General features: G+C 35.5%; 2 protein-coding genes across 6 annotated transcripts in view; both read right to left on the bottom strand.

Moving 5' to 3' along the window:
* The window catches only part of LOC121913709 (DLA class I histocompatibility antigen, A9/A9 alpha chain-like), a 258,294-nt gene that overhangs the window by 17,043 nt on the left and 223,363 nt on the right, over positions 1 to 17,888 (bottom strand). The window contains exons 10-24 of one of the 3 annotated variants that reach the window (XM_042436472.1): positions 17,463 to 17,504; positions 15,737 to 15,760; positions 14,351 to 14,392; positions 13,579 to 13,620; positions 11,852 to 11,875; positions 10,443 to 10,484; positions 9,671 to 9,712; positions 7,942 to 7,965; positions 6,557 to 6,598; positions 5,784 to 5,825; positions 4,057 to 4,080; positions 2,650 to 2,691; positions 1,883 to 1,918; positions 1,465 to 1,512; positions 520 to 546 (exon numbers count right to left, since the gene is read on the bottom strand). In XM_042436472.1, coding sequence (XP_042292406.1) covers positions 520 to 546; positions 1,465 to 1,512; positions 1,883 to 1,918; positions 2,650 to 2,691; positions 4,057 to 4,080; positions 5,784 to 5,825; positions 6,557 to 6,598; positions 7,942 to 7,965; positions 9,671 to 9,712; positions 10,443 to 10,484; positions 11,852 to 11,875; positions 13,579 to 13,620; positions 14,351 to 14,392; positions 15,737 to 15,760; positions 17,463 to 17,504 — 543 coding nt within the window. The remainder of the gene's footprint in view (positions 1 to 519; positions 547 to 1,464; positions 1,513 to 1,882; positions 1,919 to 2,649; positions 2,692 to 4,056; positions 4,081 to 5,783; positions 5,826 to 6,556; positions 6,599 to 7,941; positions 7,966 to 9,670; positions 9,713 to 10,442; positions 10,485 to 11,851; positions 11,876 to 13,578; positions 13,621 to 14,350; positions 14,393 to 15,736; positions 15,761 to 17,462; positions 17,505 to 17,888) is intronic. The other 2 variants (XM_042436473.1, XM_042436474.1) reach the window with 2 other exon arrangements.
* LOC121913712 (major histocompatibility complex class I-related gene protein-like) overlaps positions 1 to 17,888 on the bottom strand; it is a 100,956-nt gene that overhangs the window by 33,593 nt on the left and 49,475 nt on the right. The window lies entirely within an intron of this gene.

Genomic DNA, 17,888 nt, shown 5'->3' with positions numbered 1-17,888 from the left:
ATTGTGTGATATATCTTATTCCTCTGTGCCGTAGAGCTCTGTTGACCTCTGTGGCTCCGTGGTCAATGAGTCACACCGCTGTACTGGGTGACATGTTCCTTCATCAACATGAACACACTGTCCTTTATTTTGACTCAATCCTGCACACACAGTCCTGCTGCCAGAAATACTCACAACAGTTCAAATGTGGATTCATCCACCGCTGAAAATAGTCCCCAACAAATACACCATTTCCTCTGTTTGTTTGTTAAAAACTACAGTGACAAAATGACTGAGACTTTTTTAAAACATGAAACTAAATATTTCTGATCTACGTCTTCAGTAGGAAGTAACGAGCTTGAAGTTGAGAGCCACAGACAGGGAGGGACGTTGACAAGTATGTAGAGACAGACTCATCACTTTGTTGGTTTTACTTGTTGACAATAAGAAATATATTTAACACCAGTCTGATCCTATAAGCTAAGTAAGTCTGACCAAAGCTGTAACCTTCAAGTAAAAGAGAAGAAATAAAATAGTTACCTTGATAATTGTTGGGTCCACCTCCTCCTGTTAATAAAGACAACATTAACACATTAATGAACAGCTGAACTTATTACTACTCCTAAACTACATAACTGACTCTAAATCTGGAAAAGCCTCTAACTGAAGAACATCATGACTTGGGACAAAACAAACAGCTGGACTTATTTCAATTCCAAACATGCATATCCATTTTTCAATTGAGAAAAATGATTATCTGAAATTAGTAACTTGCAGAACTTGTGGTTTAACTGAGCAGCTTTTAAAGACTCAATTTGTAGTTTTTGTTTTTTGACCCCAAACATTTTTAAGGACAAAGCCCCTGAAGACCAGACAGAAGATGTTTTTAATTTTGTGGCAAAAAGATGTTATATTGCGTGCAAAAAACAATCTTTAATACATATTATTTGGTAGGAACAAGTTAATTAAAAGGTGTGTTTAAGTTTAGGATAGTTACTTAATGCTTCTAGTGCTTCTATAACATGGCCCTCAATTATTCATGGATGTCAAGTCAATGACATGGTCTGAAACTGTTTAGTCCCTCCATTAGATAAATCTATTGTCCTTTAAATTACACAGCTCTCTGAGATTAATTAAATACTTTGTTCTTGTTTTTGTATTATACTTTGTGTTTGTGTTATCACAACAGTTTCAGACAATAACAAAATGTTTTGATGGTTTTCTGTAACACCATTAACACCAGCACCTCCTAACTTCACTTCCTGTTTGGTTTAAAACTTCAAAGATTAAACTTAGTCATCTATTGTTTTTTAATCTATTATTCAAATTACATGAACATTGGTGGGTGCAGAGTTGGGTAATATGGACAAAATAATATCTCATTATCAAAACAGTATTTCATTATGTAACACTGCACATCAGAATCTGTACAAAGTCATGTAGCTCAGCAGCTGACATCATGTCTTCCTAAAGGAAAACTTTTACCTCTCATTTCCATCTTTTCCAACAGGAAACGTCTGACAATGTCTTTGTCTTCGGGAAGTTGCGGGGAGACATTGATAAAAAAAAACACACACACACACACACAAACACATAATTAAAGACTAAAATCTGCTTTAATGCATTACGTTAATTTTTTACATGATCTTATAATGATGCTGCTTTTCTACATATCTCATGAGGCTGAGATGCATTTTGTTATTAACTTTTCATTTATCCAAATTGCATAACACATTTTCTCAGTTACCTCTGGTAATATCTAGCCATGAAGATATTATGTTAAGTTTTGGTAATTTGGGTGTAACTCCTTTAAACATTTAATTTATCTCTTGCTGCCACTTGAAGATGCCAAAGCATGAACCTGTGTGGTGCAGATTTCAATCAATCAACAGAAGATACTTACAATGAGTCCGATGCCTGTAGAGAGACCCATCAAACCCTGTGAAGAAAAGAAAATGCATTGAGGTTTGTAATAACTGCTTATATCCAATCTCAGTTTTCTGGACTGCTTTTGATTTATTTATTCACTGAGGATACAACGGAAACTAAAGATAAAATGCTTTAAAATACTGTTTCAGGACCTGAGTCAATGTCTGCAGAGGAAGAGCTTTCTTTATGTTATAAATGATGATATATAATAGATTAAAGTGATGTAACATCACAACAGTTTCAGACATTAACAAAATGTTTTGATGGTTTCCTGTTACACCATTAACACCAGCACCTCCTAACTTCACTTCCTGTTTGGTTTAAAACTTCAAAAATTAAACTCAGTCATCTTTTGTTTTTTAAATCTATTATTCAAATTACATGAACATTGGTGGGTGCAGAGTTGGGTAATATGGACAAAACACTGAAAACAAACATTTTTTTACCATGTGATTTATAATTAATAATTATTTTAAAGTCAACTAAAACATAATGTTTGATTTTATATAAATAGTAAAAGTATTGAAGATCTCATGTTGGGCCAGACTTTGGTCATATTTAGATTTTTAATTTAGACATAACAAATGTCAACCTTTTTCATATTTATATGGTGAGACGATCAAGAATAAAATGATCTCATTATCAAAACAGTATTTCATTATGTAACACTGACATCAGAATCTGTACAAAGTCATGTAGCTCAGCAGCTGACATCATGTCTTCCTACAGGAAAACTTTTACCTTTCTCTTTCTTCATTTTCTTCAGGAGACATTTGTTCACACCTTCATCATTGGGAAGTTGTGGAGAGACATTGATAAAAACACACACACACACACACACACACACACACACACACACACAAACACACACACACACACACAAACACACACACACACACACACACACACAATTAAAGACTACAATCTCCTTTAATGCATTACGTTAATTTTTTACATGATCTTATAATATTCTCAGGTTTGTCAACATCACGTGTGTGAGAGGAAGAAATCATAGAAAATCAACATAATGGTGCATTGGCTCCGATCATTTATGGTGGTGTCAAACCTGTCAAACCCTGCTGCAGACCAAACAACCAGGTTTTTTTCTCCAAAAGCATCTTAAAGCTATGATGAAACTGTAAAATCCATCTTATGAACCTTCTACAGTTTCAGAGGTTTGTTTCCCAAAAGCATCATAACTGACGACGCTCTTACAAACAAACAAAGATGAACGAGTGACTCCTGAACACTCGCAGGAGGCTCAAAGCATCTTAAGAACCTACAGCAGGAACCAAAAACTACATGTTTTATTGAAGTTTTCACTGTTTTTCTTCATGAAAAACTATAGACTCAAAAATGAACACTGATGTTCTATAAGTGACGTTGATGTAAAAGGAAGAATTAGAAAATAAAACTAAACTAAACCAACAGACACAAAAATGAATCCAACAATTAATCTTCCAGTTTGTGTCTTCATCGTCCTCCTCTCCCTCTTCTTGCATCATATATTCATCTCTACTGGCTGAAACTTCCCCAGTGGTATATTTTCAGGTTCTTTTCTTTAGATTTATGTGTATGTTTGCTTCACGCTGACATACAGCAGGTCTGATACAGAAATGATGATGAAATGACGCAAAGTCATGAAACCTCTGCTGCTTCATTTCAGTTTTAATCTGATCTTCAGAGTAACGTTAACGCAGCTAAATCAAAGTTTACTTTCTTAAAGATCCCCTCCACACATGTATAAAGACAGAAAAATACTCTGCGTCTAATAATAATGTCTCTCATATAGTTTTTCCACAAGAAAAGTATAATTACCAGTTTAAAATCCTAGAAATATCATCTACTCCTTCTCCCTCACTTCTGACTGTGTGGACACACTGTGGATTTTGGCCTCCATCACTTAAACTAACTAAATACTAAACTAAATATTTCTGATCTACGTCTTCAGTAGGAAGTAACGAGCTTGAAGTTGAGAGCCACAGACAGGGAGGGACGTTGACAAGTATGTAGAGACAGACTCATCACTTTGTTGGTTTTACTTGTTGACAATAAGAAATATATTTAACACCAGTCTGATCCTATAAGCTAAGTAAGTCTGACCAAAGCTGTAACCTTCAAGTGAAAGAGAAGAAAAAAAACAGTTACCTTGAAAATAGTTGAGTATCAATCCTGTTAATAAAGACAACATTAACACATTAATGAACAGCTGAACTTATTACTACTCCTAAACTACATAACTGATTCTAAATCTGGAAAAGCCTCTAACTGAAGAACATCATGACTTGGGACAAAACAAACAGCTGGACTTATTTCAATTCCAAACATGCAAAGCCATTTTTGAATTGAGAAAAATGATTATCTGAAATTAGTAACTTGCAGAACTTGTGGTTTAACTGAGCAGCTTTTAAAGACTCAATTTGTAATTTTTGTTTTTTTGACCCCAAACATTTTTATGGACAAAGCCCCTGAAGACCAGACAGAAGATGTTTTTAATTTTGTGGCAAATAAATGTTATATTGTTTGCAAAAAATGATCTTTTATACATTTTTTTAGTAGGAACAAGTTATTTAAAAGGTGTGTTTAAGTTTAGGATAGCTTCTTAATGCTTCTAGTGCTTCTATAACATGGCCCTCAATTATTCATGGATGTCAAGTCAATGACATGGTCTGAAACTGTTTAGTCCCTCCATTAGATAAATCTATTGTCCTTTAAATTACACAGCTCTCTGAGCTTAATTAAATACTTTGTTCTGGTTTTTGTGTTATCTGTCAATTTAATGTCTCTTCTGGTTTTTCCAGCTCCCCTTTTTGTTTTATATCCTCTGTCCAGTAGTAGCGCTTTTTTTTCCTGCTAAGTTGGTTCCTCTCAGACTTCAGACTGTGGGCTCTTCTCATTTATCTATTTTGTGCCTCCTCATCTCCTCTCTCATCCGTCCTCCTGCCTGTGACCCGGAAATCGATCTCAGCGCGTCATGTTTAAGGACGTCTCAATTCCTAAAATGCATCTCAAGGAGAGAGGAGGCTTGCTGGAGGAGCTATGAGCGAGGATGCACAGGTTATCCTTTGAGGAAGTCTTTTCAGCACACATGACATATAAAAGAGGCGTGACACACAGCTGGAATATACAAACCATTTGTAGTGCTTCACACAATAAAATACATAAAGGATATATATATGTGTTTGTGCGTTCAATAAAATATAACAATGTATGACATCCGTACATCTTTGTCGCATTACGACACATTACGATTTGAATTCAAAGTAAATATATAAGTTGTCATGAACACTGTTCTGCTCATCTGACAGAGATCATTAAATACAGTAGTAGGCTGTAAAAAAAGCAATGGACAGATGATGCAGCTCTGCAGCACATTATTTTAATTGACATGACGGCTCCAAAGCGAGGATGTCTCATTTTGTTAAATATCTGCTGCCTCGCCTCCTCCGCTCGCATCTCAGGTGGGAGGGACTAAGATGCGAGGAGAGGAGGCCAGGAAAGGAATCGAGGATGTACAAACTGAGAAATGAGAGGAGGGCTAGGTAGTAAGGAGACGCTCATTGGAGCCGTCAGGTGAGTTGATGTCTGCAAGAATTAACAGATGTGTTACTTTCTATACATGAACTAATGCTGCTTTTCTACATATCTCATGAGGCTGAGATGCATTTTGTTATTAACTTTTCATTTATCCAAATTGCATAACACATTTTCTCAGTTACCTCTAGTAATATCTAGCCATGAAGATAGTATGTTAAGTTTTGGTAATTTGGGTGTAATTCCTTTTAACATTTAATTTATCTCTTGTTGCCACTTGAAGATGCCAAAGCATGAACCTGTGTGGTGCAGATTTCAATCAATCAACAGAAGATACTTACTAAAGCGATCAATTTCACGCATGAAGAGAGACTCATAAGACCCTGTGAAGAAAAGAAAATGCATTGAGGTTTGTAATAACTGCTTATATCCAATCTGTGTTTTCTGGACTGCTTTTGATTTATTTATTCACTGAGGATACAACGGAAACTAAAGATAAAATGCTTTAAAATACTGTTTCAGGACCTGAGTCAATGTCTGCAGAGGAAGAGCTTTCTTTATGTTATAAATGATGATATATAATAGATTAAAGTGATGTAACATCACAACAGTTTCAGACATTAACAAAATGTTTTGATAGTTTCCTGTAACACCATTAACACCAGCACCTCCTAACTTCACTTCCTGTTTGGTTTAAAACTTCAAAAATTAAACTCAGTCATCTATTGTTTTTTAAATCTATTATTCAAATTACATGAACATTGGTGGGTGCAGAGTTGGGTAATATGGACAAAACACTGAAAACAAACATTTTTTTACCATGTGATTTATAATTAATAATTATTTTAAAGTCAACTAAAACATAATGTTTGATTTTATATAAATAGTAAAAGTATTGAAGATCTCATGTTGGGCCAGACTTTGGTCATATTTAGATTTTTAATTTAGACATAACAAATGTCAACCTTTTTCATATTTATATGGTGAGACGATCAAGAATAAAATGATCTCATTATCAAAACAGTATTTCATTATGTAACACTGACATCAGAATCTGTACAAAGTCATGTAGCTCAGCAGCTGACATCATGTCTTCCTACAGGAAAACTTTTACCTTTCTCTTTCTTCATTTTCTTCAGGAGACATTTGTTCACACCTTCATCATTGGGAAGTTGTGGAGAGACATTGATAAAAACACACACACACACACACACACACACACACACACACACAAACACACACACACACACACACACACACAATTAAAGACTACAATCTCCTTTAATGCATTACGTTAATTTTTTACATGATCTTATAATATTCTCAGGTTTGTCAACATCACGTGTGTGAGAGGAAGAAATCATAGAAAATCAACATAATGGTGCGTTGGCTCCGATCATTTATGGTGGTGTCAAACCTGTCAAACCCTGCTGCAGACCAAACAACCAGGTTTTTTTCTCCAAAAGCATCTTAAAGCTATGATGAAACTGTAAAATCCATCTTATGAACCTTCTACAGTTTCAGAGGTTTGTTTCCCAAAAGCATCATAACTGACGACGCTCTTACAAACAAACAAAGATGAACGAGTGACTCCTGAACACTCGCAGGAGGCTCAAAGCATCTTAAGAACCTACAGCAGGAACCAAAAACTACATGTTTTATTGAAGTTTTCACTGTTTTTCTTCATGAAAAACTATAGACTCAAAAATGAACACTGATGTTCTATAAGTGACGTTGATGTAAAAGGAAGAATTAGAAAATAAAACTAAACTAAACCAACAGACACAAAAATGAATCCAACAATTAATCTTCCAGTTTGTGTCTTCATCGTCCTCCTCTCCCTCTTCTTGCATCATATATTCATCTCTACTGGCTGAAACTTCCCCAGTGCTATATTTTCAGGTTCTTTTCTTTACATTTACGTGTATGTTTGCTTCACGCTGACATACAGCAGGTCTGATACAGAAATGATGATGAAATGACGCAAAGTCATGAAACCTCTGCTGCTTCATTTCAGTTTTAATCTGATCTTCAGAGTAACGTTAACGCAGCTAAATCAAAGTTTACTTTCTTAAAGATCCCCTCCACACATGTATAAAGACAGAAAAATACTCTGCGTCTAATAATAATGTCTCTCATATAGTTTTTCCACAAGAAAAGTATAATTACCAGTTTAAAATCCTAGAAATATCATCTACTCCTTCTCCCTCACTTCTGACTGTGTGGACACACTGTGGATTTTGGCCTCCATCACTTAAACTAACTAAATACTAAACTAAATATTTCTGATCTACGTCTTCAGTAGGAAGTAACGAGCTTGAAGTTGAGAGCCACAGACAGGGAGGGACGTTGACAAGTATGTAGAGACAGACTCATCACTTTGTTGGTTTTACTTGTTGACAATAAGAAATATATTTAACACCAGTCTGATCCTATAAGCTAAGTAAGTCTGACCAAAGCTGTAACCTTCAAGTGAAAGAGAAGAAAAAAAACAGTTACCTTGAAAATAGTTGAGTATCAATCCTGTTAATAAAGACAACATTAACACATTAATGAACAGCTGAACTTATTACTACTCCTAAACTACATAACTGATTCTAAATCTGGAAAAGCCTCTAACTGAAGAACATCATGACTTGGGACAAAACAAACAGCTGGACTTATTTCAATTCCAAACATGCAAAGCCATTTTTGAATTGAGAAAAATGATTATCTGAAATTAGTAACTTGCAGAACTTGTGGTTTAACTGAGCAGCTTTTAAAGACTCAATTTGTAATTTTTGTTTTTTTGACCCCAAACATTTTTATGGACAAAGCCCCTGAAGACCAGACAGAAGATGTTTTTAATTTTGTGGCAAATAAATGTTATATTGTGTGCAAAAAATGATCTTTTATACATTTTTTTAGTAGGAACAAGTTATTTAAAAGGTGTGTTTAAGTTTAGGATAGCTTCTTAATGCTTCTAGTGCTTCTATAACATGGCCCTCAATTATTCATGGATGTCAAGTCAATGACATGGTCTGAAACTGTTTAGTCCCTCCATTAGATAAATCTATTGTCCTTTAAATTACACAGCTCTCTGAGCTTAATTAAATACTTTGTTCTGATTTTTGTGTTATCTGTCAATTTAATGTCTCTTCTGGTTTTTCCAGCTCCCCTTTTTGTTTTATATCCTCTGTCCAGTAGTAGCGCTTTTTTTTCCTGCTAAGTTGGTTCCTCTCAGACTTCAGACTGTGGGCTCTTCTCATTTATCTATTTTGTGCCTCCTCATCTCCTCTCTCATCCGTCCTCCTGCCTGTGACCCGGAAATCGATCTCAGCGCGTCATGTTTAAGGACGTCTCAATTCCTAAAATGCATCTCAAGGAGAGAGGAGGCTTGCTGGAGGAGCTATGAGCGAGGATGCACAGGTTATCCTTTGAGGAAGTCTTTTCAGCACACATGACATATAAAAGAGGCGTGACACACAGCTGGAATATACAAACCATTTGTAGTGCTTCACACAATAAAATACATAAAGGATATATATATGTGTGTTTGTGCGTTCAATAAAATATAACAATGTATGACATCCGTACATCTTTGTCGCATTACGACACATTGCGATTTGAATTCAAAGTAAATATATAAGTTGTCATGAACACTGTTCTGCTCATCTGACAGAGATCATTAAATACAGTAGTAGGCTGTAAAAAAAGCAATGGACAGATGATGCAGCTCTGCAGCACATTATTTTAATTGACATGACGGCTCCAAAGTGAGGATGTCCCATTTTGTTAAATATCTGCTGCCTCGCCTCCTCCGCTCGCATCTCAGGTGGGAGGGACTAAGATGCGAGGAGAGGAGGCCAGGAAAGGAATCGAGGATGTACAAACTGAGAAATGAGAGGAGGGCTAGGTAGTAAGGAGACGCTCATTGGAGCCGTCAGGTGAGTTGATGTCTGCAAGAATTAACAGATGTGTTACTTTCTATACATGAACTAATGCTGCTTTTCTACATATCTCATGAGGCTGAGATGCATTTTGTTATTAACTTTTCATTTATCCAAATTGCATAACACATTTTCTCAGTTACCTCTAGTAATATCTAGTCATGAAGATAGTATGTTAAGTTTTGGTAATTTGGGTGTAATTCCTTTTAACATTTAATTTATCTCTTGTTGCCACTTGAAGCTGCCAAAGCATGAACCTGTGTGGTGCAGATTTCAATCAATCAACAGAAGATACTTACTAAAGCGATCAATTTCACGCATGAAGAGAGACTCATAAGACCCTGTGAAGAAAAGAAAATGCATTGAGGTTTGTAATAACTGCTTATATCCAATCTGTGTTTTCTGGACTGCTTTTGATTTATTTATTCACTGAGGATACAACGGAAACTAAAGATAAAATGCTTTAAAATACTGTTTCAGGACCTGAGTCAATGTCTGCAGAGGAAGAGCTTTCTTTATGTTATAAATGATGATATATAATAGATTAAAGTGATGTAACATCACAACAGTTTCAGACATTAACAAAATGTTTTGATGGTTTCCTGTAACACCATTAACACCAGCACCTCCTAACTTCACTTCCTGTTTGGTTTAAAACTTCAAAAATTAAACTCAGTCATCTATTGTTTTTTAATCTATTATTCAAATTACATGAACATTGGTGGGTGCAGAGTTGGGTAATATGGACAAAACACTGAAAACAAACATTTTTTTACCATGTGATTTATAATTAATAATTATTTTAAAGTCAACTAAAACATAATGTTTGATTTTATATAAATAGTAAAAGTATTGAAGATCTCATGTTGGGCCAGACTTTGGTCATATTTAGATTTTTAATTTAGACATAACAAATTTCAACCTTTTTCATATTTATATGGTGAGACGATCAAGAATAAAATGATCTCATTATCAAAACAGTATTTCATTATGTAACACTGACATCAGAATCTGTACAAAGTCATGTAGCTCAGCAGCTGACATCATGTCTTCCTACAGGAAAACTTTTACCTTTCTCTTTCTTCATTTTCTTCAGGAGACATTTGTTCACACCTTCATCATTGGGAAGTTGTGGAGAGACATTGATAAAAACACACACACACACACACACACACACACACACACACACACACAAACACACACACACACACACAAACACACACACACACACACACACACACAATTAAAGACTACAATCTCCTTTAATGCATTACGTTAATTTTTTACATGATCTTATAATATTCTCAGGTTTGTCAACATCACGTGTGTGAGAGGAAGAAATCATAGAAAATCAACATAATGGTGCGTTGGCTCCGATCATTTATGGTGGTGTCAAACCTGTCAAACCCTGCTGCAGACCAAACAACCAGGTTTTTTTCTCCAAAAGCATCTTAAAGCTATGATGAAACTGTAAAATCCATCTTATGAACCTTCTACAGTTTCAGAGGTTTGTTTCCCAAAAGCATCATAACTGACGACGCTCTTACAAACAAACAAAGATGAACCAGTGACTCCTGAACACTCGCAGGAGGCTCAAAGCATCTTAAGAACCTACAGCAGGAACCAAAAACTACATGTTTTATTCAAGTTTTCACTGTTTTTCTTCATGAAAAACTATAGACTCAAACATGAACACTGATGTTCTATAAGTGACGTTGATGTAAAAGGAAGAATTAGAAAATAAAACTAAACTAAACCAACAGACACAAAAATGAATCCAACAATTAATCTTCCAGTTTGTGTCTTCATCGTCCTCCTCTCCCTCTTCTTGCATCATATATTCATCTCTACTGGCTGAAACTTCCCCAGTGGTATATTTTCAGGTTCTTTTCTTTAGATTTATGTGTATGTTTGCTTCACGCTGACATACAGCAGGTCTGATACAGAAATGATGATGAAATGACGCAAAGTCATGAAACCTCTGCTGCTTCATTTCAGTTTTAATCTGATCTTCAGAGTAACGTTAACGCAGCTAAATCAAAGTTTACTTTCTTAAAGATCCCCTCCACACATGTATAAAGACAGAAAAATACTCTGCGTCTAATAATAATGTCTCTCATATAGTTTTTCCACAAGAAAAGTATAATTACCAGTTTAAAATCCTAGAAATATCATCTACTCCTTCTCCCTCACTTCTGACTGTGTGGACACACTGTGGATTTTGGCCTCCATCACTTAAACTAACTAAATACTAAACTAAATATTTCTGATCTACGTCTTCAGTAGGAAGTAACGAGCTTGAAGTTGAGAGCCACAGACAGGGAGGGACGTTGACAAGTATGTAGAGACAGACTCATCACTTTGTTGGTTTTACTTGTTGACAATAAGAAATATATTTAACACCAGTCTGATCCTATAGGCTAAGTAAGTCTGACCAAAGCTGTAACCTTCAAGTGAAAGAGAAGAAAAAAAACAGTTACCTTGAAAATAGTTGAGTATCAATCCTGTTAATAAAGACAACATTAACACATTAATGAACAGCTGAACTTATTACTACTCCTAAACTACATAACTGATTCTAAATCTGGAAAAGCCTCTAACTGAAGAACATCATGACTTGGGACAAAACAAACAGCTGGACTTATTTCAATTCCAAACATGCAAAGCCATTTTTGAATTGAGAAAAATGATTATCTGAAATTAGTAACTTGCAGAACTTGTGGTTTAACTGAGCAGCTTTTAAAGACTCAATTTGTAATTTTTGTTTTTTTGACCCCAAACATTTTTATGGACAAAGCCCCTGAAGACCAGACAGAAGATGTTTTTAATTTTGTGGCAAATAAATGTTATATTGTGTGCAAAAAATGATCTTTTATACATTTTTTTAGTAGGAACAAGTTATTTAAAAGGTGTGTTTAAGTTTAGGATAGCTTCTTAATGCTTCTAGTGCTTCTATAACATGGCCCTCAATTATTCATGGATGTCAAGTCAATGACATGGTCTGAAACTGTTTAGTCCCTCCATTAGATAAATCTATTGTCCTTTAAATTACACAGCTCTCTGAGCTTAATTAAATACTTTGTTCTGGTTTTTGTGTTATCTGTCAATTTAATGTCTCTTCTGGTTTTTCCAGCTCCCCTTTTTGTTTTATATCCTCTGTCCAGTAGTAGCGCTTTTTTTTCCTGCTAAGTTGGTTCCTCTCAGACTTCAGACTGTGGGCTCTTCTCATTTATCTATTTTGTGCCTCCTCATCTCCTCTCTCATCCGTCCTCCTGCCTGTGACCCGGAAATCGATCTCAGCGCGTCATGTTTAAGGACGTCTCAATTCCTAAAATGCATCTCAAGGAGAGAGGAGGCTTGCTGGAGGAGCTATGAGCGAGGATGCACAGGTTATCCTTTGAGGAAGTCTTTTCAGCACACATGACATATAAAAGAGGCGTGACACACAGCTGGAATATACAAACCATTTGTAGTGCTTCACACAATAAAATACATAAAGGATATATATGTGTGTTTGTGCGTTCAATAAAATATAACAATGTATGACATCCGTACATCTTTGTCGCATTACGACACATTGCGATTTGAATTCAAAGTAAATATATAAGTTGTCATGAACACTGTTCTGCTCATCTGACAGAGATCATTAAATACAGTAGTAGGCTGTAAAAAAAGCAATGGACAGATGATGCAGCTCTGCAGCACATTATTTTAATTGACATGACGGCTCCAAAGTGAGGATGTCCCATTTTGTTAAATATCTGCTGCCTCGCCTCCTCCGCTCGCATCTCAGGTGGGAGGGACTAAGATGCGAGGAGAGGAGGCCAGGAAAGGAATCGAGGATGTACAAACTGAGAAATGAGAGGAGGGCTAGGTAGTAAGGAGACGCTCATTGGAGCCGTCAGGTGAGTTGATGTCTGCAAGAATTAACAGATGTGTTACTTTCTATACATGAACTAATGCTGCTTTTCTACATATCTCATGAGGCTGAGATGCATTTTGTTATTAACTTTTCATTTATCCAAATTGCATAACACATTTTCTCAGTTACCTCTAGTAATATCTAGTCATGAAGATAGTATGTTAAGTTTTGGTAATTTGGGTGTAATTCCTTTTAACATTTAATTTATCTCTTGTTGCCACTTGAAGCTGCCAAAGCATGAACCTGTGTGGTGCAGATTTCAATCAATCAACAGAAGATACTTACTAAAGCGATCAATTTCACGCATGAAGAGAGACTCATAAGACCCTGTGAAGAAAAGAAAATGCATTGAGGTTTGTAATAACTGCTTATATCCAATCTGTGTTTTCTGGACTGCTTTTGATTTATTTATTCACTGAGGATACAACGGAAACTAAAGATAAAATGCTTTAAAATACTGTTTCAGGACCTGAGTCAATGTCTGCAGAGGAAGAGCTTTCTTTATGTTATAAATGATGATATATAATAGATTAAAGTGATGTAACATCACAACAGTTTCAGACATTAACAAAATGTTTTGATGGTTTCCTGTAACACCATTAACACCAGCACCTCCTAACTTCACTTCCTGTTTGGTTTAAAACTTCAAAAATTAAACTCAGTCATCTATTGTTTTTTAATCTATTATTCAAATTACATGAACATTGGTGGGTGCAGAGTTGGGTAATATGGACAAAACACTGAAAACAAACATTTTTTTACCATGTGATTTATAATTAATAATTATTTTAAAGTCAACTAAAACATAATGTTTGATTTTATATAAATAGTAAAAGTATTGAAGATCTCATGTTGGGCCAGACTTTGGTCATATTTAGATTTTTAATTTAGACATAACAAATGTCAACCTTTTTCATATTTATATGGTGAGACGATCAAGAATAAAATGATCTCATTATCAAAACAGTATTTCATTATGTAACACTGACATCAGAATCTGTACAAAGTCATGTAGCTCAGCAGCTGACATCATGTCTTCCTACAGGAAAACTTTTACCTTTCTCTTTCTTCATTTTCTTCAGGAGACATTTGTTCACACCTTCATCATTGGGAAGTTGTGGAGAGACATTGATAAAAACACACACACACACACACACACACACACACACACACACACACAAACACACACACACACACACACACACAATTAAAGACTACAATCTCCTTTAATGCATTACGTTAATTTTTTACATGATCTTATAATATTCTCAGGTTTGTCAACATCACGTGTGTGAGAGGAAGAAATCATAGAAAATCAACATAATGGTGCGTTGGCTCCGATCATTTATGGTGGTGTCAAACCTGTCAAACCCTGCTGCAGACCAAACAACCAGGTTTTTTTCTCCAAAAGCATCTTAAAGCTATGATGAAACTGTAAAATCCATCTTATGAACCTTCTACAGTTTCAGAGGTTTGTTTCCCAAAAGCATCATAACTGACGACGCTCTTACAAACAAACAAAGATGAACCAGTGACTCCTGAACACTCGCAGGAGGCTCAAAGCATCTTAAGAACCTACAGCAGGAACCAAAAACTACATGTTTTATTGAAGTTTTCACTGTTTTTCTTCATGAAAAACTATAGACTCAAAAATGAACACTGATGTTCTGTAAGTAACGTTGATGTAAAAGGAAGAATTAGAAAATAAAACTAAACTAAACCAACAGACACAAAAATGAATCCAACAATTAATCTTCCAGTTTGTGTCTTCATCGTCCTCCTCTCCCTCTTCTTGCATCATATATTCATCTCTACTGGCTGAAACTTCCCCAGTGGTATATTTTCAGGTTCTTTTCTTTAGATTTATGTGTATGTTTGCTTCACGCTGACATACAGCAGGTCTGATACAGAAATGATGATGAAATGACGCAAAGTCATGAAACCTCTGCTGCTTCATTTCAGTTTTAATCTGATCTTCAGAGTAACGTTAACGCAGCTGAATCAAAGTTTACTTTCTTAAAGATCCCCTCCACACATGTATAAAGACAGAAAATAATCTACGTCTAATAATAATGTCTCTCATATAGTTTTTCCACAAGAAAAGTATAATTACCAGTTTAAAATCCTAGAAATATCATCTACTCCTTCTCCCTCACTTCTGACTGTGTGGACACACTGTGGATTTTGGCCTCCATCACTTAAACTAACTAAATACTAAACTAAATATTTCTGATCTACGTCTTCAGTAGGAAGTAACGAGCTTGAAGTTGAGAGCCACAGACAGGGAGGGACGTTGACAAGTATGTAGAGACAGACTCATCACTTTGTTGGTTTTACTTGTTGACAATAAGAAATATATTTAACACCAGTCTGATCCTATAAGCTAAGTAAGTCTGACCAAAGCTGTAACCTTCAAGTGAAAGAGAAGAAAAAAAACAGTTACCTTGAAAATAGTTGAGTATCAATCCTGTTAATAAAGACAACATTAACACATTAATGAACAGCTGAACTTATTACTACTCCTAAACTACATAACTGATTCTAAATCTGGAAAAGCCTCTAACTGAAGAACATCATGACTTGGGACAAAACAAACAGCTGGACTTATTTCAATTCCAAACATGCAAAGCCATTTTTGAATTGAGAAAAATGATTATCTGAAATTAGTAACTTGCAGAACTTGTGGTTTAACTGAGCAGCTTTTAAAGACTCAATTTGTAATTTTTGTTTTTTTGACCCCAAACATTTTTATGGACAAAGCCCCTGAAGACCAGACAGAAGATGTTTTTAATTTTGTGGCAAATAAATGTTATATTGTGTGCAAAAAATGATCTTTTATACATTTTTTTAGTAGGAACAAGTTATTTAAAAGGTGTGTTTAAGTTTAGGATAGCTTCTTAATGCTTCTAGTGCTTCTATAACATGGCCCTCAATTATTCATGGATGTCAAGTCAATGACATGGTCTGAAACTGTTTAGTCCCTCCATTAGATAAATCTATTGTCCTTTAAATTACACAGCTCTCTGAGCTTAATTAAATACTTTGTTCTGATTTTTGTGTTATCTGTCAATTTAATGTCTCTTCTGGTTTTTCCAGCTCCCCTTTTTGTTTTATATCCTCTGTCCAGTAGTAGCTTTTTTTTTCCTGCTAAGTTGGTTCCTCTCAGACTTCAGACTGTGGGCTCTTCTCATTTATCTATTTTGTGCCTCCTCATCTCCTCTCTCATCCGTCCTCCTGCCTGTGACCCGGAAATCGATCTCAGCGCGTCATGTTTAAGGACGTCTCAATTCCTAAAATGCATCTCAAGGAGAGAGGAGGCTTGCTGGAGGAGCTATGAGCGAGGATGCACAGGTTATCCTTTGAGGAAGTCTTTTCAGCACACATGACATATAAAAGAGGCGTGACACACAGCTGGAATATACAAACCATTTGTAGTGCTTCACACAATAAAATACATAAAGGATATATATGTGTGTTTGTGCGTTCAATAAAATATAACAATGTATGACATCCGTACATCTTTGTCGCATTACGACACATTGCGATTTGAATTCAAAGTAAATATATAAGTTGTCATGAACACTGTTCTGCTCATCTGACAGAGATCATTAAATACAGTAGTAGGCTGTAAAAAAAGCAATGGACAGATGATGCAGCTCTGCAGCACATTATTTTAATTGACATGACGGCTCCAAAGTGAGGATGTCCCATTTTGTTAAATATCTGCTGCCTCGCCTCCTCCGCTCGCATCTCAGGTGGGAGGGACTAAGATGCGAGGAGAGGAGGCCAGGAAAGGAATCGAGGATGTACAAACTGAGAAATGAGAGGAGGGCTATGTAGTAAGGAGACGCTCATTGGAGCCGTCAGGTGAGTTGATGTCTGCAAGAATTAACAGATGTGTTACTTTCTATACATGAACTAATGCTGCTTTTCTACATATCTCATGAGGCTGAGATGCATTTTGTTATTAACTTTTCATTTATCCAAATTGCATAACACATTTTCTCAGTTACCTCTAGTAATATCTAGTCATGAAGATAGTATGTTAAGTTTTGGTAATTTGGGTGTAATTCCTTTTAACATTTAATTTATCTCTTGTTGCCACTTGAAGCTGCCAAAGCATGAACCTGTGTGGTGCAGATTTCAATCAATCAACAGAAGATACTTACTAAAGCGATCAATTTCACGCATGAAGAGAGACTCATAAGACCCTGTGAAGAAAAGAAAATGCATTGAGGTTTGTAATAACTGCTTATATCCAATCTGTGTTTTCTGGACTGCTTTTGATTTATTTATTCTCTGAGGATACAACGGAAACTAAAGATAAAATGCTTTAAAATACTGTTTCAGGACCTGAGTCAATGTCTGCAGAGGAAGAGCTTTCTTTATGTTATAAATGATGATATATAATAGATTAAAGTGATGTAACATCACAACAGTTTCAGACATTAACAAAATGTTTTGATGGTTTCCTGTAACACCATTAACACCAGCACCTCCTAACTTCACTTCCTGTTTGGTTTAAAACTTCAAAGATTAAACTCAGTCATCTATTGTTTTTTAATCTATTATTCAAATTACATGAACATTGGTGG

This window comes from Thunnus maccoyii, chromosome 15 (assembly GCF_910596095.1).
Source record: "Thunnus maccoyii chromosome 15, fThuMac1.1, whole genome shotgun sequence".
In the NCBI taxonomy this organism is placed as follows: Eukaryota; Metazoa; Chordata; class Actinopteri; order Scombriformes; family Scombridae; genus Thunnus; species Thunnus maccoyii.
The sequence above is the reverse complement of the archived record's forward strand: the minus strand, read 5'-3'. Positions and strand labels throughout refer to the sequence as shown.